Genomic DNA, 19,023 nt, shown 5'->3' with positions numbered 1-19,023 from the left:
TATATAATTTCAAATAATAAACAAAAAACAAAAAGTTTCTGGAGTCTGAATTTCTCTATATAAAGTTTAAAGTGTTTTAATAATGTATTTGTCATATAAACCAATGCTTTCAACTTCATAACTTCACATTATTTATATAAAATAAATCTCTACTTGTTCTCAGTAAAGTCAATTCTTTCTTTTAAGAATTCTTAACAAACTTAAGACTTATTCCTAGACCTTTTATTATCTCATTGACACATTTAGAGAACAAATGTTATATGAGACATAGCTGAGGAAATGCAATATCTGTTCTTAAATAACCAAGATTCTATGGTGTAAAAAGTAGTTGCTTATAAAACTAAGCAAAGCAGTGAGAAAAAAATGGGTAGAGCTGGCAAGGAGGTTACTAAGAAGTACTTCCTAGCACAAAACTTCCAATGACCAAGCATGTTTTAGCCTGTTCTAGACGTCCTTCTGAAAGAGTTGTTGAAACTAAAGATGATACCTGTATTGAACATGAGGTTAAGAGATTTGACTGGATGATCTCCAAACCACTGAAGCTTTAAGGTTCTGCATTTAAGTCAGAAAATGAAATACCTTTTCTTTTTGAGTATCTTGGAGTGTTTTACACTGCTCCTTCAATTGCTGTTCTTTCTTTGCTGAATCCTGTTCCAAAGCAGCTTTGGCAGTCTTCAATTCTTGAATCAATTTATTTTGGCTTCCAATTTGATTTCTGTTTGATATCAAGTCCTCCTGTGCTAGAGAAAGCTTCTCTTCTACAGACTTGCAAAAAGAATTTTTCCCCAAATTATTATATGCCATCTTTTAATAAATTTCGATAGCAACATAACAGTTAATATAAGCATTATGGAAAACAATACAGTCATGCATCATTTAACCATGAGGGCATGTTCTGGACATCCTTCTTAGCTAATTTTGTCATGTGAGCATCACAAAGTGCACATACACAAACCTAGATGGTACAGCTTACTCCACACCAAGGTAATGTGGTAGAGCCTATTGTTACATGGTAAAGCAAACATTGTTTATATAAAATAAATTTCTACTTTCCCTTAGTAAAAGTCAATTCTTTCTTTTAAGAATTGCTAAAAACCTGTTAAGCATGTTATTGCACTGAATATGGTAACACAATGTAAAGTACTTGTGTATCTAAACATCTGAAAACAGAAATGTTCCAGTAAAAATACCAGGCAATAGGAATTTCTCAGCTCCATTATAATCTTATTAAACACCTCAGTATATGCGGTCTGTTGCTAACTGAAACATCGCTATGCAGCAGCTGACTGTACTATAAAAACAGAATATTACACCTTTCAATACTGAATGCTTATCAAATCTTCAATATTGGCCAGGTAATGTGAAAAACTATCAAATAAGTAGGGACCATATCAAATATACTTAGATTACATATAATCTAAGTATATATAATATATAATCTAAGTAAAAATAAATGAAGACCTCGTGAGTGTGTGTATGTGTGTGTGTGTGTGTGTGTGTGTGTGTGTGTGTAGAGGGGGGGAGAGAAAAGACTGGGGAGATACAAAATAACACAATTTTAAAAGAGTTAAATGCTACATTATGTACACATATACATTTTGTAGGATATATGAGGTCCTTAGACATATTAAAAACTTTGATAAATAAGAAGGTTTTTTGTCTTTAGGAAAAAAAAAAAGAGAGAAAGTGTTTCATAGTTATTTGACCAGGTGAATCAAAAGAAAAATTCAAACATCTGAGGCTATATCCTGAGAGGAATACCAGTCCATCCTCTCAACTGCCTATGTGGTACAAATAGTTACTGTCAATTAACAGACCACAATCATTGACTATACTAAGACCCAAACGCTTTGAGAAGGTCAAGTTGAAGAAAGGGTAATCTCCCCACCTCCAATTAGGTTTCATTTGGGGGAAGATGTGGTGATAGTTAAATAAAAGAAATGGCAGGAACTGTGCTACTCTCAGCTGATTTTGCTGTCATACACCAGGGGCTGAGAACCAACTCCAAGATGCTCTTTCACCAGATCTAGAAACTGAGTTTTCTAACGTGGGTCATACAGTTTCTTTGAAAAGGCAGCAGACAATATAATTCAGGAAAAGATCTTTAGTGACTAGGATTATATATAATGAGTAAAAATACTAGGACTATACATAAGTAAAAATAAATGAGGACCTCATTTATCGGGATTCTTAAGGTTCCTAAAAAAGTTTACTCCTTATCAATAACCAAGTTCAGAATTCTTTCTTATATAAATTAAATTTTAATTTTTAATGACTGCCAGTCAGACAATAAACCCCTTAAGGCTCTTTACTAATCAGCCAGCTAAACACTAAGTGAGAAAGGTATAAGACAGTGCTTAATTTACAGGAATTGACTAGGTAGCCTGAAAAACAAAATAGGCATGTAACATGAAATCATACAGGGCAGTGAAACACTTGCTATGTGTCAAAAGCACCAGAAAACAATGAGTGTGAGACCCTCTGAGGAATGTGGTTCACAGAAGTCTCCAGAGTACATTTAGGAACTTACCTATATGTCATGAAGCGTAAGAGGGACTTCACATGTAGACAATAAAATTTGCAAAACTAGTCCATTAAGTCTATTGCAACTAGAATAAGGCAATAGAGGGTCTAATCTAATACTAAGGAATACCAAGGTTTACCAGAGTCTGGAAAGCAATAGTACTCCAGAGAATTCCACAAAAATTCTAAAATGTCCACAAAAATTTGAAAATGGACATGGATTATAAAATCTTAAACTCATGGCCTGTAAAATTTGAAACCAGTGATTAGTTCTTTACAGTCAACCTCAAATTTGGAATGTTCTATGAGGTCCTTTTGAAGATGCTAAGACACATTGCTATCCCCTGCCTCTGAATATTCATCTATGTTATTCTGTGGCATACGGTCATGCATTTTAAATGTTCTTTTTATATTTCTTATAAACCATGTTATCTTATCTGCTCAGCTTCAGAAGCCCCCTTCTCCCATTCCATGATTTTATTGGAATTGTCTAAACCCATTCCTATATCCATACCCACTGCAATAGGAAATCCTTGAGTATAACAACTATCAACAGTAACACTGATCATGCCACTCACATTATAGTATCTCAGCAAAAGAGAGTTCCTGCAGTATTGTGGGGTGGCTATTTATTTTTACCTATTTAACAAAATTTCCCAATCTCCTTTCAAAATAAAACCTTTACAATTTTAGTTATTACTTTTTGTTGACGTATGATAAAATGACAGAAGAGAGAGTACTAAGTTGAAAAGATTTCAATTTAATCCTAAACTTACTACCCTAGAATTTCCCCTTTACTCAAGGTATAAAATTTACAATTAAATTCCACTTTTACCTTTCCTGGACAACCAAGAAATATATACAGCATAACTAATTTGAAATATGCAGTCAACAAACTTAAGTGTTTCATAAGTGATCCAGCAGCGTAAATCAGGCCAGGCTGTCTTCCATCTTACTGGTGTCCAAGTACACACTGTCATCCCACAGTGGTCAAGCAGCCTTAACTTAGATGGGTATCATGTCACACAAGGTTCTGAATCTTTCCCTTTTCTCTCTCTCTTATCTACAAGATCATATAACATCACTGAAGAAAAAGAAAAATAATGGTTGGTAATGATCTCATTCTGGTCTATAAGTATCATTTGTACTTCCCTAGGTATTTATCCTTTATTTTACATTAATTTCCTAAGTAGTTCATATACTTCTCATTTTAAAGGCATTAATACAGGATTTATAAATCTTTTGTTTAAAAAAAATTCTAGTAAAATGGTGATGAAAGAAAGAATAGAAGCTTTGAATAAGAACACAGATGTGACCATGTTTTATTATTGTACAGTGTTAGGCCTGCCCTTACCTATAGAAGCAAGCTTTAGAATAGAGATCTAGCCAAGGCCTCTTAGTTTAAAACGCTGTAGATGACTGGCCCTCTGTTTTCTTTTTGCTCATATTTACATTTGAATTATTCTTTCATGTATGAAATTATTAATATGAAATATAGATTTCAGATATAATAAAAAACATGGCTTATAATGAAAACTATTGATTAAGGAGATATAAGTCCCATTATTAGGTTATACTCTGGATAAATAATCTATCTATATGAAAAGAGTGATTTCTACAAGACTTTTACAACCATTAAGTTTCAAATCTTCTATCATTTCAATATCCTTCAAATTCAATCACTTTTCTCCATCCTTACTGCTACTACTAGCCCAAACAAGTAATAGCCCAAAAAGTATCTTGCACTTGGACTACTGTAAAGCCTTCTCCCTAGTCTCTATATTTATCTTCCTTCCTCATTCTGCAGCCAATCATTTACCCAAAATACAAATCTATGCAATGTCTTCAGTGGTTCCTAATGCCTTTGGGTTAAGTCTAAAATCCCTCACAAATTTTCCCTGAATTACAACAGTGTTTTGAAGAAAAGAACAACAATTTAACACCACCTAAATGTTAAGTGATTTTTTTTTTCTTATGCTTTCTTATTTTGATCTTTTGATCTCTCTTGCTCTTTCTGTCACATATAGGTACAGATATGTATGTACTATTGGCAGTATGACAATTCTTTTGCCCAATTTCTTATTCTTTGTGAAATCATGAATTATCATTTCTTCTCTCACTTTCCTTGTAGCCTACTATGCATTCAGCCCTTTTGTGTCATCTCTGTGTGGTTAATCTCTTCTATTCCTTCCTCATTAACTTTATTCCTAGTTCAAATCAATTCATTCCTGAAAGAGATATAACCTCTTAGCTAATTTCCCTACCACGACAACCCACTCCAAGTTTCCAAAGTCTCTTTTCTTCATTTATTCTCTGCTTAGACCTTACTTCCCCCGCCCCACCACCAAATATAAAGTTCAATCATCTTTATTAGGCATCTAAGATACTTCACTATTTAAAGCCTACTTTTTTTTTAGTTGTAGATGGACACAATACCTTTATTTATCTTTATGTGGTACTGAGGATTGAACTAGTGCTTCATGCATGCTAGGCGAGCACTCTACTGCTGAGCCATAACCCCAGCTCTCAGATCCTACTTTTTAAAACCTAAATTCCACACATAAACCAGCACTTGAACAAGACAATTATATGTCCTGCCTGTTTATTCCCATTGTGGCACCTTTTCTCAAACTGTGCCTCTGAGTAAAATGACCTTTCTAGTATCCTGCATATTCAAATTCCACATATCCTGCAGGACCTAATCAAATCCTACCTCCTTTATAAAATCTTCCCTACAAGAGCCTTGGAATAAAATATAAACATTATATATTTAAAACATTTTAACATTCTGTGATTTTTCAACAGAATTTTCCAGTAGTGCACTTTAAATTAAATAAACAAATCCCAAACATAGGATAGAAACAGAAAACATCATATTTCACCTTACCAAAAAACAAACAAAAAAAGAGAAAGAAAGAAAGAAAGAAAGAAAGAAAGAAAGAAAGAAAGAAAGAAAGAAAGAAAGAGAAAAAATAGAGAGGAAAAAAACTGACTGAAACTTCTGAGACAACACACATATTCCATTTCCCTTAGAGAATTGATACCTTAATATTATATAAAAATTGTTTACCTTTTTTCCATATCCTTTATTTTAATAAACATACACTTTATCAAATAATATAGTATTACCAAGGATAAAATTTCTATACCTTGTTAGATAATTAAGGTTAGGATTCATTTGAGCTCTGACTTCCTAATTTAATCATTGTGCATTTCAGTAATCTAGGGAAGTTGATAAATATACAAAACTAGAGTCAGAATTGCCTGACAAGCAAGAGCAAGATTGTCGGCATTTTTCCCAAGTGATTAACATTTAAAACTCATTAAATGATTTTCTAACAGCAGATCTTTGAAGTGATTTTCAAAGAAAAGCATAAAACACTTAGATACACTAATAGTGTACAAACTAACATGCTGAAATATTCTACTATGATAGATATAATCCACTTATTTATTTTGTTTATTTATTTATTTGGGGGCAGTAACAGGAATTAAGCCCAGGAGCACTTAGCCACTGAGCCACATCCCCAGCCCTTTTATCTTTTTTATTTTGAAACAGGTTATTGCTGAGTTGCTTAGGGCCTCGATAAATTGCTAAGGGTGGCTTTTAACTTTCGATCCTCCTGCCTCAGCCTCCCAAACCACGGGATTATAGTGTGCACCACCACACCTGCATAACTCATTTTTAAATGCTCACATATGGCCGGGTACAGTGGCACACGCCTGTAATTCCAGTGGTTCAGGAGGCTGAGGCAGGAGGATTGAGAGTTCAAAGCCAGCCTCAGCAAACAACTCAGGGAGAACCTGTCTCTAAATAAAATATAAAATAGGGCTGAGGATGTGGCTCAGTGGCCAAGTGCCCCTGAGTTCAATCTCTGGGATCCTACCCCCGCAAAAAAAAAAAAAAAAAAAAAAAATTAATTTTAAAGCATGCTAATCCAAATGTAGTAATTTAGTAGAAAACCATTATGATATTTCTCAAATATTAGCCTTCCCTTTCCCATTTGTGCTCAAATGAATCATTTAATGACTGTCTATAAACAAGTAACTGAGTTTCTAAGATATAATATAGTTTATTATACCTTAAGATCTTGTCTTGTGGCCAGAAGTTCAGATTCCTTCCCATAGAAATCAGATTGAAGTTGTTTTAGATTTTCTTGACATTTTTCGTAGGTGTTCTGTAACACTGATATTTTCTCTTTCTCTGCTGCAAGTTCTTGGGCTGCCTGTGCTGACTGCTGCTGTAGTTTATTCTCAAGCTCTGTCTGAAACATATAGTAGTTGTTTGAAACAGTGTGCATATTAAAATTCATAAAATGAAATTCATACAACTAAGATTTCTAAAAATAGGCTAACTGCATTTGTGACCTAAAATTTTACTTCAATAAAAAGTAATTTACGGTACACTTCTAAAGTCAAACAATTACAAAATCCAACAAGTCCCAATTTTAAAAAATCAAAAAAGACACAGGCTGCGGTGTAGTGGTCCAGTGCATGCATAGCATGTGGGAGGTCCTGGGTTTGATCCCCAGCACCACAAAAAAGTTAGGTAAATAAATAAACTTAAAAACCATAAAATGTAAAACCGATTAAACAAAGGAAAAATGGATTTAACTAGGAAGTAGTATCAGGTCTCAGAAGAAAGAGTAACAACTACATTCTGATGGAGGATATAATGCTGGATGCCTCAGATAATATATTTTAAGGTTAAGCTAAAAGAAACCTACATGAAAGAAATTAAGAAACCATTATTGGTGTTGTATTGAAGTTATGTTTTTTCTACTACTTGGAAATTCAAAAATAACTTAGGAAATTTCTGCAGGTCATCTTTATTAATATCAAAGCAGAAAAAGAAATCTCATAAAGATCAAAACATCTCTAAAATCAACTTCTTTTCAGTCTTTAAGAATATTTGGTAGATACTGAGTACAGTGACCCACACCTGTAATCCCAGTGAGGTGACAGACTGAGGATGGCAAGTTTGAGGCCAACCTGAGCAACTTAGCAAGATACTGTCTAAAAATGAGCTAAGTGTATAGCTGGATTCAATCCCTAGGGAAAAAAAAGGACACAGATATGCACAACTTATGACAATTAAAATATATGTATAAAATGAAAAATAAGCACTTAAATAAATACACGACTTATCATAGAAGCAGAGAACAGTTGAGTGGTCACTGGAGGCTAGGAAAGATAAACAGGGGTAGAGGAGGGAGGATAGAGATTGGACAGGCAGGAGGACTAAGTTCTAGTGTTCTATAGCACAGTAGGGCGACTATAATTTGCAACAATTTATTAAAAAACTAGAAGAAAGGAGTTTGAAGAAATGATAAATATTTAAGGAGACAGAAGTATTAATTTGATCATTTAAATATCATATTCATGTATGGAATCACCATATTGTACCCCATAATATGTATAGTTGTTATGTGTCAATTAAAAATTCTACAAAAGATAAATACTACTTTAACGAAATGGCTATTGAAGTCATCAGTGTTCCCCATGTTCTGAAATCCAATAGTCTGATCTTTGTCCACATTTTACTTGACCTCTCTCTTAGCATTAATTGATAGAGTTAATTATATCCCCTTCTAAAAGCATTTTCTTCAACCTGGTTTCCAGAGGATCCTGTGTTTGGGGTTCTTTTACCTTACTGGTCATGCCTTCTCAAAATCTTTTACTCATCCCTTTTCTTCTGCTAGATCTCTATGTTGTTGAACCCCAAAGTTGTGGTCGTTGTGAAACATAACCCTTTGGAATTAAAAGCACCAAACTGTTATAATTTGCAAACTGAACTACCTGATACTAAGAATGGAGGCTGAGAGGCTGCCCCCACCCCAGGCCCTAATGGGCACTTGAGATGGCAACATACTTCTGATTAACACAGCCTAACTATATGAACATATGTAGAATTCCTGCCTTTAGTTTCCCTGTGCCTCCTTTCCTCTTTACAAAAGCTTTCTGTGCCTCTGAGTCCCTGAAGATGGAGATTTGAGGAAGAAAAAGTTCTCCTCTATATTCCTCAAGACTAGCTTTGAATAAAATCTATTTTCTCTTGGCAACCTGTCTTCTGAGTTATAGTGGAGCACAATGATCAATAAAGTTTTTCCTTCCCAGCTACAATTGGCTCTCTATTATTCTATATACTCTCTCTCCTTTGACGATCTCAAACAGACCCAAGTCTTTAAGTACCTTTTATTTATAAGTAACTACCAAAATTATGTTCTAGCTCTAACTCTCCATCTAAACTCTGGGCTCTTATATATAAGCACCTTCCTGACCTCTCCATCTGAATGATCCATAGATATCTATCTCAACTAGGACACTTGACTTCTCACAGCAACCCTACATATCCAAAGGCTGTGGCTGGGGCTGGAGCTGTAGCTCAGTGGCAGAGTGCTTGCCTTGCATGTGTGAGGCACTGGGTTTGATCCTCAGCACCACATTAAAAAATAAATAAACAAATAAAATAAAGGCATGCTGTCCATCTACAATTACAAAAAAAAAAAAAATTTTTTTTAAAGCTACTACCAACTATCCATGAACACAGACCCAAATATAGTTATCCCTGTTTTCCCTTTCCATTACCTCTCATCATCTAATCTATCAGAAAGTCTCAATAACTCAACTTCTAAAACGTATTCCTAAACCATTCATTTCTAACACTTCAGTTCACATCATCTTTTACTATCTAGATTATTGCAAGTATTTCAGTGCTTTCCTCGCTTGCTCCTTTATTTCTATTCAGTCAAATCACATAACAAAAAACTCAATAAGCTAAATTTAAATTCAGATCTACCTAGCTCTAAAATTTATTGTACCATGATGCTACACTGATCCTCAACAAACACAAACTGTTTCAGCCTGACAAAGATTCTCCAGTTGGTTACTCTAAATTCCAAGTCTAACTTATGAAGACTATGAATCTAGCGCTCCCCAAAAGTTCAAAAGGCTGCTGCCCTCCTCAAAGTTAAGAAATAGATTCCTTATTCTAGCACTCATGTACTAATATAAAAGTCAATATATTTAATTCAAAAATCAGAAAGAAATTTTATCTAATAACTTAATGAAAACAAAAACATGTTAAAATAGCTATATTTTTTTTTAAAAAATTCACTGTTATAATGCTATAAAAACAAACTTCTAACAAAAAAAGAAAAAAAAACTTCTCAGGAAGTACTTAGGAATATGAAGCTAGAAGATTTTGAAAAACAAAAAAGACCTAAGATATCTAAGATGCAATAAATATGCACACTGTGGTAATTACACCCTGACTTCTGATTATCTGTTATAATAAAATTTGTCTACTCTTGCTTATATTACTGGAAAGCTATTCTGTTGTAAAGTTCCATAAGAGCTACAAAAACACTGATCAACATAAAATGGAAAATCACAGTTTTTAAATTTGGATTCTTTTTACTCTAACAGTATGACAGCCAACTCTTAATGGCATGACATTTTGTTTATTCTCCATCATAGGGAGTCTATGTCTCTCTTCTCCAAGACCAATTCATATGTATAAGACAAGGGGAAAGCTCTAAGTACTAAGACATATTTAAGAATGAAAAAGAGGTGCTTAACAATAAATTGTGCATTTCTTATTGGAAATGGAAACCATTATGAAATTATTTAAAATATCAAATATGCCATGTGAAATCTCATACTACTGATTTTTGTTCTTTATTACTTTTTCTTAATAAAGATGATTTGTTTTGAATTCCCTTAAATTTTTCTTATACGCTAGAAATGTGACTTACGTAATTGCATTGACATTAATTGGTAGTTATGTTATTTTACAAAAAGGCAGTTTCATGTCTATCAGACAAGTGATTAGTACCAGAATTTAAAGGAGGAATTATCTGATAACATGGTTATGGTGAATGGAAATCCAGACTTACAGATTTACTCATATAATCAAATGTAATAACTTAGAAAAATTGGAGCATATATCAGCTTTCCTGTGCTGCAACTCATCTGTATTAATCATGTTATCTTAGTTGCCTACTTCCTACAAAAAGTAAACAAATTTCTTATCAATACCTTCTGTGAATGAGCAATTTTAACTTCTCCTTGAAGTGCTTCAATTTTCTTTTTCTTTTGTTCAGTTGATTGCTTTAGTTCGTTTATGTTCCCCTGAAGCTGCTGCTCCTCTTTTTCCTTTTGTTTTAAAGTATTTTGAGCCTGTATGACTTCTCCCTTAGTAGAATTCAGTTCCAATTTCAACTGATGAGAAGTCTAGAAGAAAATGAAATATCTGATATTCATTTATTCATTAAAACACATTTACTGAGTTCTTACTACATGCTGTACATTCCTCTAGGTAGAAACTACTGAGTCTGTTGGCCACAAATAATTAGTAATTAACAAAAGAGAACTATCCCTGCCTTCATGTTGTTTTTACAACTGACGCTTTTCACTTAGATGGCATGTAAGATTAATTTTCTTTAATTATGTCTATTTTTTTGATGAAACTAAAATGTATTTTTAACAATTATTTCAGTATCTATCTAATGATATTAAATTAAACTGTACAACAGTTCTTTAGAGACCTGGGGCATATTTTGCTACTACTTTGTTTTTATAATCCACTAGGATGTTTCTGTTCAAAATTAGATATTATGTAGAAGTCATCCTGAAGATCTTGTGCAGTCAAGCTGAGCTATTACTATTTCCTACTTTTCCAGACACAGCTGTATTTTCATGTTTTACGCATACTTTTTTAAGAACCAGGAATCACCTTTGGGCATTTAGCCATATTCAAAGTTACTTTTGAAAAAGTTTCAGTGCTATATACAGATGCCTCAGTTTATTTCCAGTGTAGAGCCTAATATTTTTGTTCAAAACAGAAATCAGTATAACAATAAGGATTATATAGTGATTACCAATAATAAAACAATAACTAAAATATGAACACTTTGTTATAATCAGCATTCTCTGTACTTCAAATATATTAACCCATTTATCTTTTTAAATTTTTTTATTTGCTCTAATTAGTTATAACATGACAGTAGAATGCATTTTGACACATCATACTTAAATGGAGTATAACTTCTCATTCTTCTGATTGTACATGATGTAGAGTTACATAGGTCATGTAATCATATATGCACAGAAAGTAATAATGTCTGATTCATTCTACTATCATTCCTACCCCCAGAGCCCCTGGCCTCCCTTCATTCCCCTTTGTTTAATTCAAAGTACCTCTATTCTCTGCCCTCCCCCACTTACTGTGAATTAGCATCCGAATATCAGAGGATACATTTGGCCTTTGGTCCTTTGGGATTGGCTTATTTCACTTAGCATAATATTCTCAAGTTCCATTCATTTACTGTAACCCATTTATTTTTAACAATAACTTCATGACATAGATTTTATTATATTTGGCCCCACTTTATTATTAAGGAAAGTGCAGTTTCATTCTCTAAGTTGTCAAACATGAAAAAATGGCATAGCTAATAAATGGCATAGCCTGGATAAAAATTTGGACAATTTTGATTCACAGTTTAGACACAAAACCACTATTACTTCACCACTTACGTGGCTAGCAATCTATAAAGCAAATATCTTCTATCAATTAAAAAACAAAATAAAATAATATCACACATTCGTCAGGACCACAAATTATCAAATCAGATTTTCTAGAAAGCTGCATACTTGACTCCAGCTGCTAAAAGTTATTTCTTCAAAGAGTAACAACTAAACTTTATGCCCAGTTATTTACTCATTTGCTTGTGTGTTTAGCTGGAGAACAACAGAAGCATTAACCATAGAAATATCTCTTGACCATTACCTAATCATTATCAATATATCATTAATATGAATTTTCATGAAAAAAATACTTCTTAAAAAGTCATTTCTATGGAAAGTCTATTAAGTTTTTTTTAGCCACAATAATGTTTCTTAACCTAAATTATCTAACTATAACTATCATTAATTGACCCAATTTTCTACTTTTATGAATTACATTTCTTTATTTTGGTCTCTTATTTTAAACTAGCTTAAATTTTTTCAGTGGTATGTAGAACACAAATATTAATTTTAAAATTTACCTCCTTCTCCTTTTCAAGTGACTTTTTCAATTCATTTTGTTCCTTTAGTGTGCTTTCTGTTTGTACTTGAAGTTGATGTTTTAATTCGTTGCAAGTTTTTTCCTAAAAAGGGAGAAACTATATTACACAGAAAATATTTGTAATGACTTTAAATAGTCTGTTTTATAAGCTTAGTAAGATACATATAAGAAAGTAACCTAAAAGCATGGGACAGGCTTATCCATTCCCATGATATAAACAGGTGAATATAATAGGAGTAAAGGGGAAGAAACAACATGCTTAGAGTTTCTAGCAGCAACTAATAGTCACAATAAAATAATTTAGAGAATATTTTAGAACACTTTGGAAACCACATTTTACAATGCTTATAATTAGTTTTTCCATTTTTAAAGTAGAACAATGTGTTTTAAGAAAATGGAAACAAGAAAGTTTTAAAAATAAAATGTTAAACCAATAGATTAAGAAATAATCACATGGGATGGGAGATATAGTCAACAGTAAATTAAGCAAAAAAACAAAAAAAAAAAGTACATTTAAAATAAGATATCACTTTTACCTAAGAAAATAAATGTAAACAACTAACCAAATCTAATATGGCAGCTTTTCCTTTCTGATTCTCCTTTTCAAATTCACTTTTGGAGTTTTTCAAAGAATCAGAAACTTTTGATAATTTCTCTTTCACTGTAGAAAGCTCTGTCATTAGAGTTTCTTTCTCCATCTTCACTTCTTTCAATTCTGTTACTGTTGCTTGAATTCTGTTATTTAATTCCTTGTGCTGCATCTTTGCATCTTGATTTAACTTTTCAATTTCTTGTTTCAGGATCATTTTTTCTTCTTCTTTCTTGGTAATCGTTTGCTTAATATTTTCAAGGGCTTCAGATTTTTTCTGTAGATCCAATTTTGTAGTGGATACACTAGACATTTAAGAAAAAAAATTTTTTAAATAATGCATACTGCACTCTTCAAACTTAATCATAAATAATTACTGAGCTCTTAAGTTTTCTTGTATATAGTTCATAAGTAAAAATAATTTAATTTCATAAAATTGCAACTGAAAAATACCTTAAAACATCTGACCAAATCATTTAGCAGATGTAGAAGACTTCCCCTAGTTAAATAACTAAGTAGTAAAATCAAAACCCTTTAAGCCTCCTGACTTAATCCAGTCTTGTCTACCACAATAGAGCCTCAAAGCAAACTGCATATTGCAAACTTTATAGGGTTTACAAAAACAGAAAGGTTTTCCATGCAGCCTAAAGCACCTAATTCAGTGTGTCAGTTCCTAAGCACATAGGAAAATTTGCCTCCTTTCTTGAAAACATAAAATATAAGATGTGTTTGATAGGTCTTAAACATCAAAATAGTTATTACAGAGAAAAAATGAAAGAAATATTTTATTTCAAAAACAGAAAACAAATGACTTATTTAACCCTACATACAACCTGGCTGATTACATGAGTGATTTGTTATCATTTGTCCTCTAATATAGCCTTTTTATACCAGAATGAATAAGCTACAAGAATGAATCAGTGAAGATATAAACTACAGCCTTTTATGTAAACTAAAAAGACATGAAATCATGCATATTACACATTAAAAAACACATACACATTAAAAATCAACCATTTTAAAAGTCAAAACTAGATGCAAAATAAAAATTTCTAGAAAGCATACTCTTTCCAATGTAATTAGTATAAATTTAAAACTAGCATAAATTCAGTAATATGCTAAAGTAAAGTTGTTTAAAGACATACTAGTCACATATTTCAAGTTGGGTATTAATATAATAATAGAACTGTATTTGTATCTTGAAACTTGCTAACTTTTAGTCTCAGAAATATGCTTTTACTCTCTTAAAAAAAAAAAAAAAAACCCTAGAAAAGATGGTGAAAGTTATCAGGTTCATAGGACACAGTAACTCCCTGATATTTAAAGGTCTAAACAGAAAAGGCATTAAACTCTTATTATACCATTTAACACATCATGTCTTATCATCCCATATATGACACCAATAAAAGCTTAAATTGAGCAAATTTACAGTTGTCCTATTAAATTTTACAGGTTTTTTAAGTGTACATCAGAGTAGTATGCTGGCTTGATCTACAGCACCAAAAAAAAATCTGAAAACAACCCTAAAATTAGGATTACATATACTTATTTACTATGCCATATAACTTTCCCCCAAATAATTAGAAATCATAAGATTATCCAGCCCAAAAAAGGCAAAACAGAAATAAAGCCTTACATAGTCACTGTAAAACTTTTTTATAAAAAATAAGTAATAGTCAAAGTTATAAATAAATAAATACACAATTCATAGTCAGAAATTTTAACATGCCTTACTCAAAAATTAACAGAATGGGGGGAGGAGGGACGACTATTAAGGATACAGAACAACAACATTACCAACTATCTCATTTAATTGCTACTTATAAAACACTATACCTAACAATATATATGTCCACATAGAAAATTACCTAAGATAAGCCATACATTGGGCCTTATATAAGACTTAATTTCAAAAGTTTAAATTTTACCAAGCATATATTCTGCAACAATTGAATTAGAAATCAATAACAACAACATATCTGGAAAAGCTCCAAACAGAACAACAACTGCAAAAAAGTCCCAAAACTTTGGAAAGTAAGCAATATATCAAAGAAGAAATGTAGAAAATACATAAAACTTCAGAGTAGCAAAAATACATTGTAAGATGAGTACTGGCATTAATTAGAACAAATTTTTTTAAAGTTGATTTTAAAAAAAAAAAGAAGATGAGTGTTGGAGGAAAGGATTAAGTGCCCAAATATAGGTGAGCCCTGGGAAAGTGGAACTTGGTGGCTAAGCCCTGTGCTTTTTGGTGGGGTTTAGTCAAACCCCAGAAGTGTTTACATTAAATAAGAACAGAAAGGACCCCAGTTTCCTTTCCTGTGTGGTATTATAAAAATATAAGACCCTAGAGAAGGAATATTTGCATAAAATATAAAGGTGATAAAGATCTCAGTCTTCAAGGTTTTCCTACCTTGATATGATGTGGGAGTCTATGAGTGATTTCTGAAATATGAGATTAGGACAAAAAAAGAAATGGAAATGGAAAGATTAATGGGCCTGCTGGGGCCTTGAGGAAGAACATAAGAAGCAACTCAGAGGTTATCTTAGTAGACTAATGATTGAAATGATGATGAACCACTCAGTAAGTAACATAAAGGAGCAGATATGCTCCCCAAATACCCAGGCACTAGAAATTACACTTAAGGCAAAACATACCTCTATATCCTCCAACTGAAATTATCAGAACCTGATTTACTAGATATGAGAACAAAAAAGGTTCCCTACTACATCTCAATCCCATGAAAGCGTGAAACAACTTAATCATCATCGACTCTGATGGGTTTGTTTCAGCTCCCTGAAAGACATTTTTCCCTGGCTCTTCATCTCCACTTTTACTATTGGAAAGATCAACAGCCCTCAAACATTTGACACTATTCAAGTCCATCTATTCAGACAGACAGGCCTATTTGGAGTTTAAAGACAAATTCTACTTAAATATGACTAGTTACAAGCCCTCCCATGAAAACATTCAAATGAATGGGGCAAAACTGATTTTTATCCATCAAAATTCTGGTGAATAATATGTTCACTGAAGATCTGATGACATGACCAAACTCAACATTAACATCAAGGAAGACAAGCTGAGCAAAAGACTAATTCTACCTTGTAGTGAAGGAATGATACCACAATTCAGCACTTTTATGGCTATATGGGATGTTCCCAGAACCACACACCCACTTCAGCCCCCAGAAAGAGCTGAAATTTCATCTAACAATTATTATAGATCCTAATACAGTCTAAACTAATCTCCCCTGATACTTATTGCTGCCATAAGCCCATTGACCACATTAGTGCAAATTATTTAAAAAAAGGCATCATTCAAGATAATTTCTTCCATGTTGAAAAACTGTCATACTAATTTTATTAGAATAAGACATGGAACTGCAGAAATCTGACATCTAACATTGAGAAATAAAAAGGTTGGAGGACCTGAAAAGACGAAAGAGACACTACAAAATGTGGACAGCCATAGGAAAACTTTCATATTAAAAAGCTATTTTTTACAAAAAGGGAAAGCACTTGACCGATGCCTTCCCTACAAAAGTAACATGAGGGCATGGATGAACACTGCCAAAACTGGTGCAAACTGTGTAACTCTGCCTCTAGTCCAGCCCTTAGCAACCATCTCTCTATAAATACTGACATCCATAGCAAGGGGTTGCTGTCTCCTCCTCTCCAGCTGACCCTCATTCTCCCTTGAAAGTGTAACTTTGTTTTTCCCCCAAAGCTTCTTACCCTTGAGAGAGCCCACTCTCTTGAGTGTGTCTCAAAATAAACCTTTGGGTCTCAAAAAAGGTGTATGAGGGAGGGGCAGCCTTAACCTAAAGTAAGTCAAAGGAAAGCATAATAGAGGAGAAATAAATGTAATAAAAAATTAATAAATAAAAATAAAATCAATTATATCTAATAATTCTAGTGATATATCCAGTAAAGATCTCATAGAGTGACCAAAATCAACATTAACATAACTTTTTTATAAAAGTCTGATAAAAGTGACAAATCTCTAATTAAATTGATCAAGAAAAAAAGAGAAATTACTACTATTAAGAACGAAAAAAAGGGATATTATTATACATCTTACAGGCATTAAAAATAGACTACTATACCAATAAATTTGAAGTTTGAATGAAATGGACAAATTCTTTGAAAGATGCAAATAACCAAAAGTGTCTCAAGAAAAATAAATAAATTTTAAATTCAGAATAGCCCTCTATTCATTGAATAAATTGAATCCCCAATTTCACACCCAGCTGGTTAATTAGTGAATTCTACCAAACATTTATGAAATAAATAATGCCCACCTCAAATAATTCTCTCAGAAAGTTTGGGAGGAAGGAATACTTCTTAATTCCTTTTTATGATTAGTATAACTATAATACCAAAACCTGATAATGATATTTTAAAAAATATTACAAACTAATAGGCATCATGAATGCATGAAAAATTCTTAACAAAGTACAGTTGTCTTTTATTATCCATTGAAATTGGTTTCAGGCTCCCTTTCAAAATACTAAAATTTGCAGTTGCTCAAGTTCTTTATATATAGTATTTGCATATAACCTATGCACATCCTCCAGTATACTTTACCTTCAGATGGCTTAAAATAGGTAATATCATGTAAAGACTATGTAAATAGTTGTTATGTTTATTGTTTAGAGAATAATGACAAGGTGGAAACAGTCTATACATGTTCAACACAGATAAAACTTTTTTCTCTGAATATTTTCAATTCTCAGTTAAATATACAGAAGTGGAACCTACAGATATGGAGGACCAACTGTTTTATCAATCAAAAAACAATATATTGAAAGGATAATACAGCATGGTCAATGGAATTTATTCCAGAAAAACAAGATTGGTTTAATATGAGGAAATCAATTCACTAAAGAGAATAAAGAAGAAACATTATATAATCATACGAATAGACGCAGGAAAAAAAGTTAATAGAACACAGGCATAATTTTTTTAAAAGTTTAAGCAAAAATAGATATACAAAGGAATGTTTATAAAAGGAATGTACAGAATACCAATAGCTAACCTCAAACTTGGTAAAACACTATTTCCTAAGATTGTAACAGTGCAGGAATGTCTGTTATTACAATTTATATTCAAAATTGTACTGGAAGTCCCAGCCAACAGTAAATCAAGAAAAAGACTTTATTTAAAAAAAAAAAAAAAAAAAAGCAGGAAGGAAGAAGGCAAATTATCTCTATTCACAGGTAGCAACATTTTTCTAGTTTAAAAAAAAAAAATCTCTCTTGGTGTGGTAGAGCAGGCCTGTAATCCCAGTGGCTCATGAGGATGAGAAGCAGGAGGATAGCAAGTTCAAAGCCAGCCTCAGTAAGTGAGGCCCTAAGCAATTTAGCTAGGCCCTATCTCTAAAATATAAAAAGGGCTGGAGATGTGGCTCAGTATTCAAGTGCTCCTGAGTTCAATTCCCGGTAGCAAAACAAAACAAAAAACAATTCAAGGATTCTACAAAATAATGAATAAAACTATAAAGTAAATTTAACAAGGTTAAAGGATGGACATTTAGTCTATTAAAAAATGCATTTTATAGTAGCCACAAGCAAGTATGAAACTAATTTTTTTTAAAAAAATTAATTTAATTTAAAATAACACTGAAAAATACATAAACCTCAGTAATAAATTTAACAAAAGATGTGCAAGATCCCTTTTAAAAAAATACTACCAAGAGAAATTAAAAATAGTAGATAAATATATAACATCTTTGTGAATTAGAATATTCAGTATTGTTAAAATGTCAATTCTCCCCCAAATTGACTTATAGTTTCAGTGCAATGCCAATCAAAACCCAACAGCTTTATTTATAGAAATG

At 32.4% G+C, this 19,023-nt stretch overlaps 1 protein-coding gene across 1 annotated transcript in view; it reads right to left on the bottom strand.

The window, feature by feature from the left end:
• The window catches only part of Eea1 (early endosome antigen 1), a 134,632-nt gene that overhangs the window by 8,925 nt on the left and 106,684 nt on the right, over positions 1–19,023 (bottom strand). The window contains exons 19-23 of the mRNA XM_046419306.2: positions 13,156–13,486; positions 12,573–12,674; positions 10,564–10,758; positions 6,606–6,788; positions 580–765 (exon numbers count right to left, since the gene is read on the bottom strand). Of these exons, the coding sequence (XP_046275262.1) occupies positions 580–765; positions 6,606–6,788; positions 10,564–10,758; positions 12,573–12,674; positions 13,156–13,486 (997 nt within the window). The remainder of the gene's footprint in view (positions 1–579; positions 766–6,605; positions 6,789–10,563; positions 10,759–12,572; positions 12,675–13,155; positions 13,487–19,023) is intronic.

Source organism: Marmota monax, unplaced genomic scaffold (genome assembly GCF_021218885.2).
Source record: "Marmota monax isolate L192 unplaced genomic scaffold, Marmota_monax_Labrador192_F-V1.1 WCK01_AAM20220418_F8-fsc00036, whole genome shotgun sequence".
Lineage (NCBI taxonomy): Eukaryota > Metazoa > Chordata > Mammalia > Rodentia > Sciuridae > Marmota > Marmota monax.
This window is presented reverse-complemented; position numbering and strand designations above follow the sequence as displayed.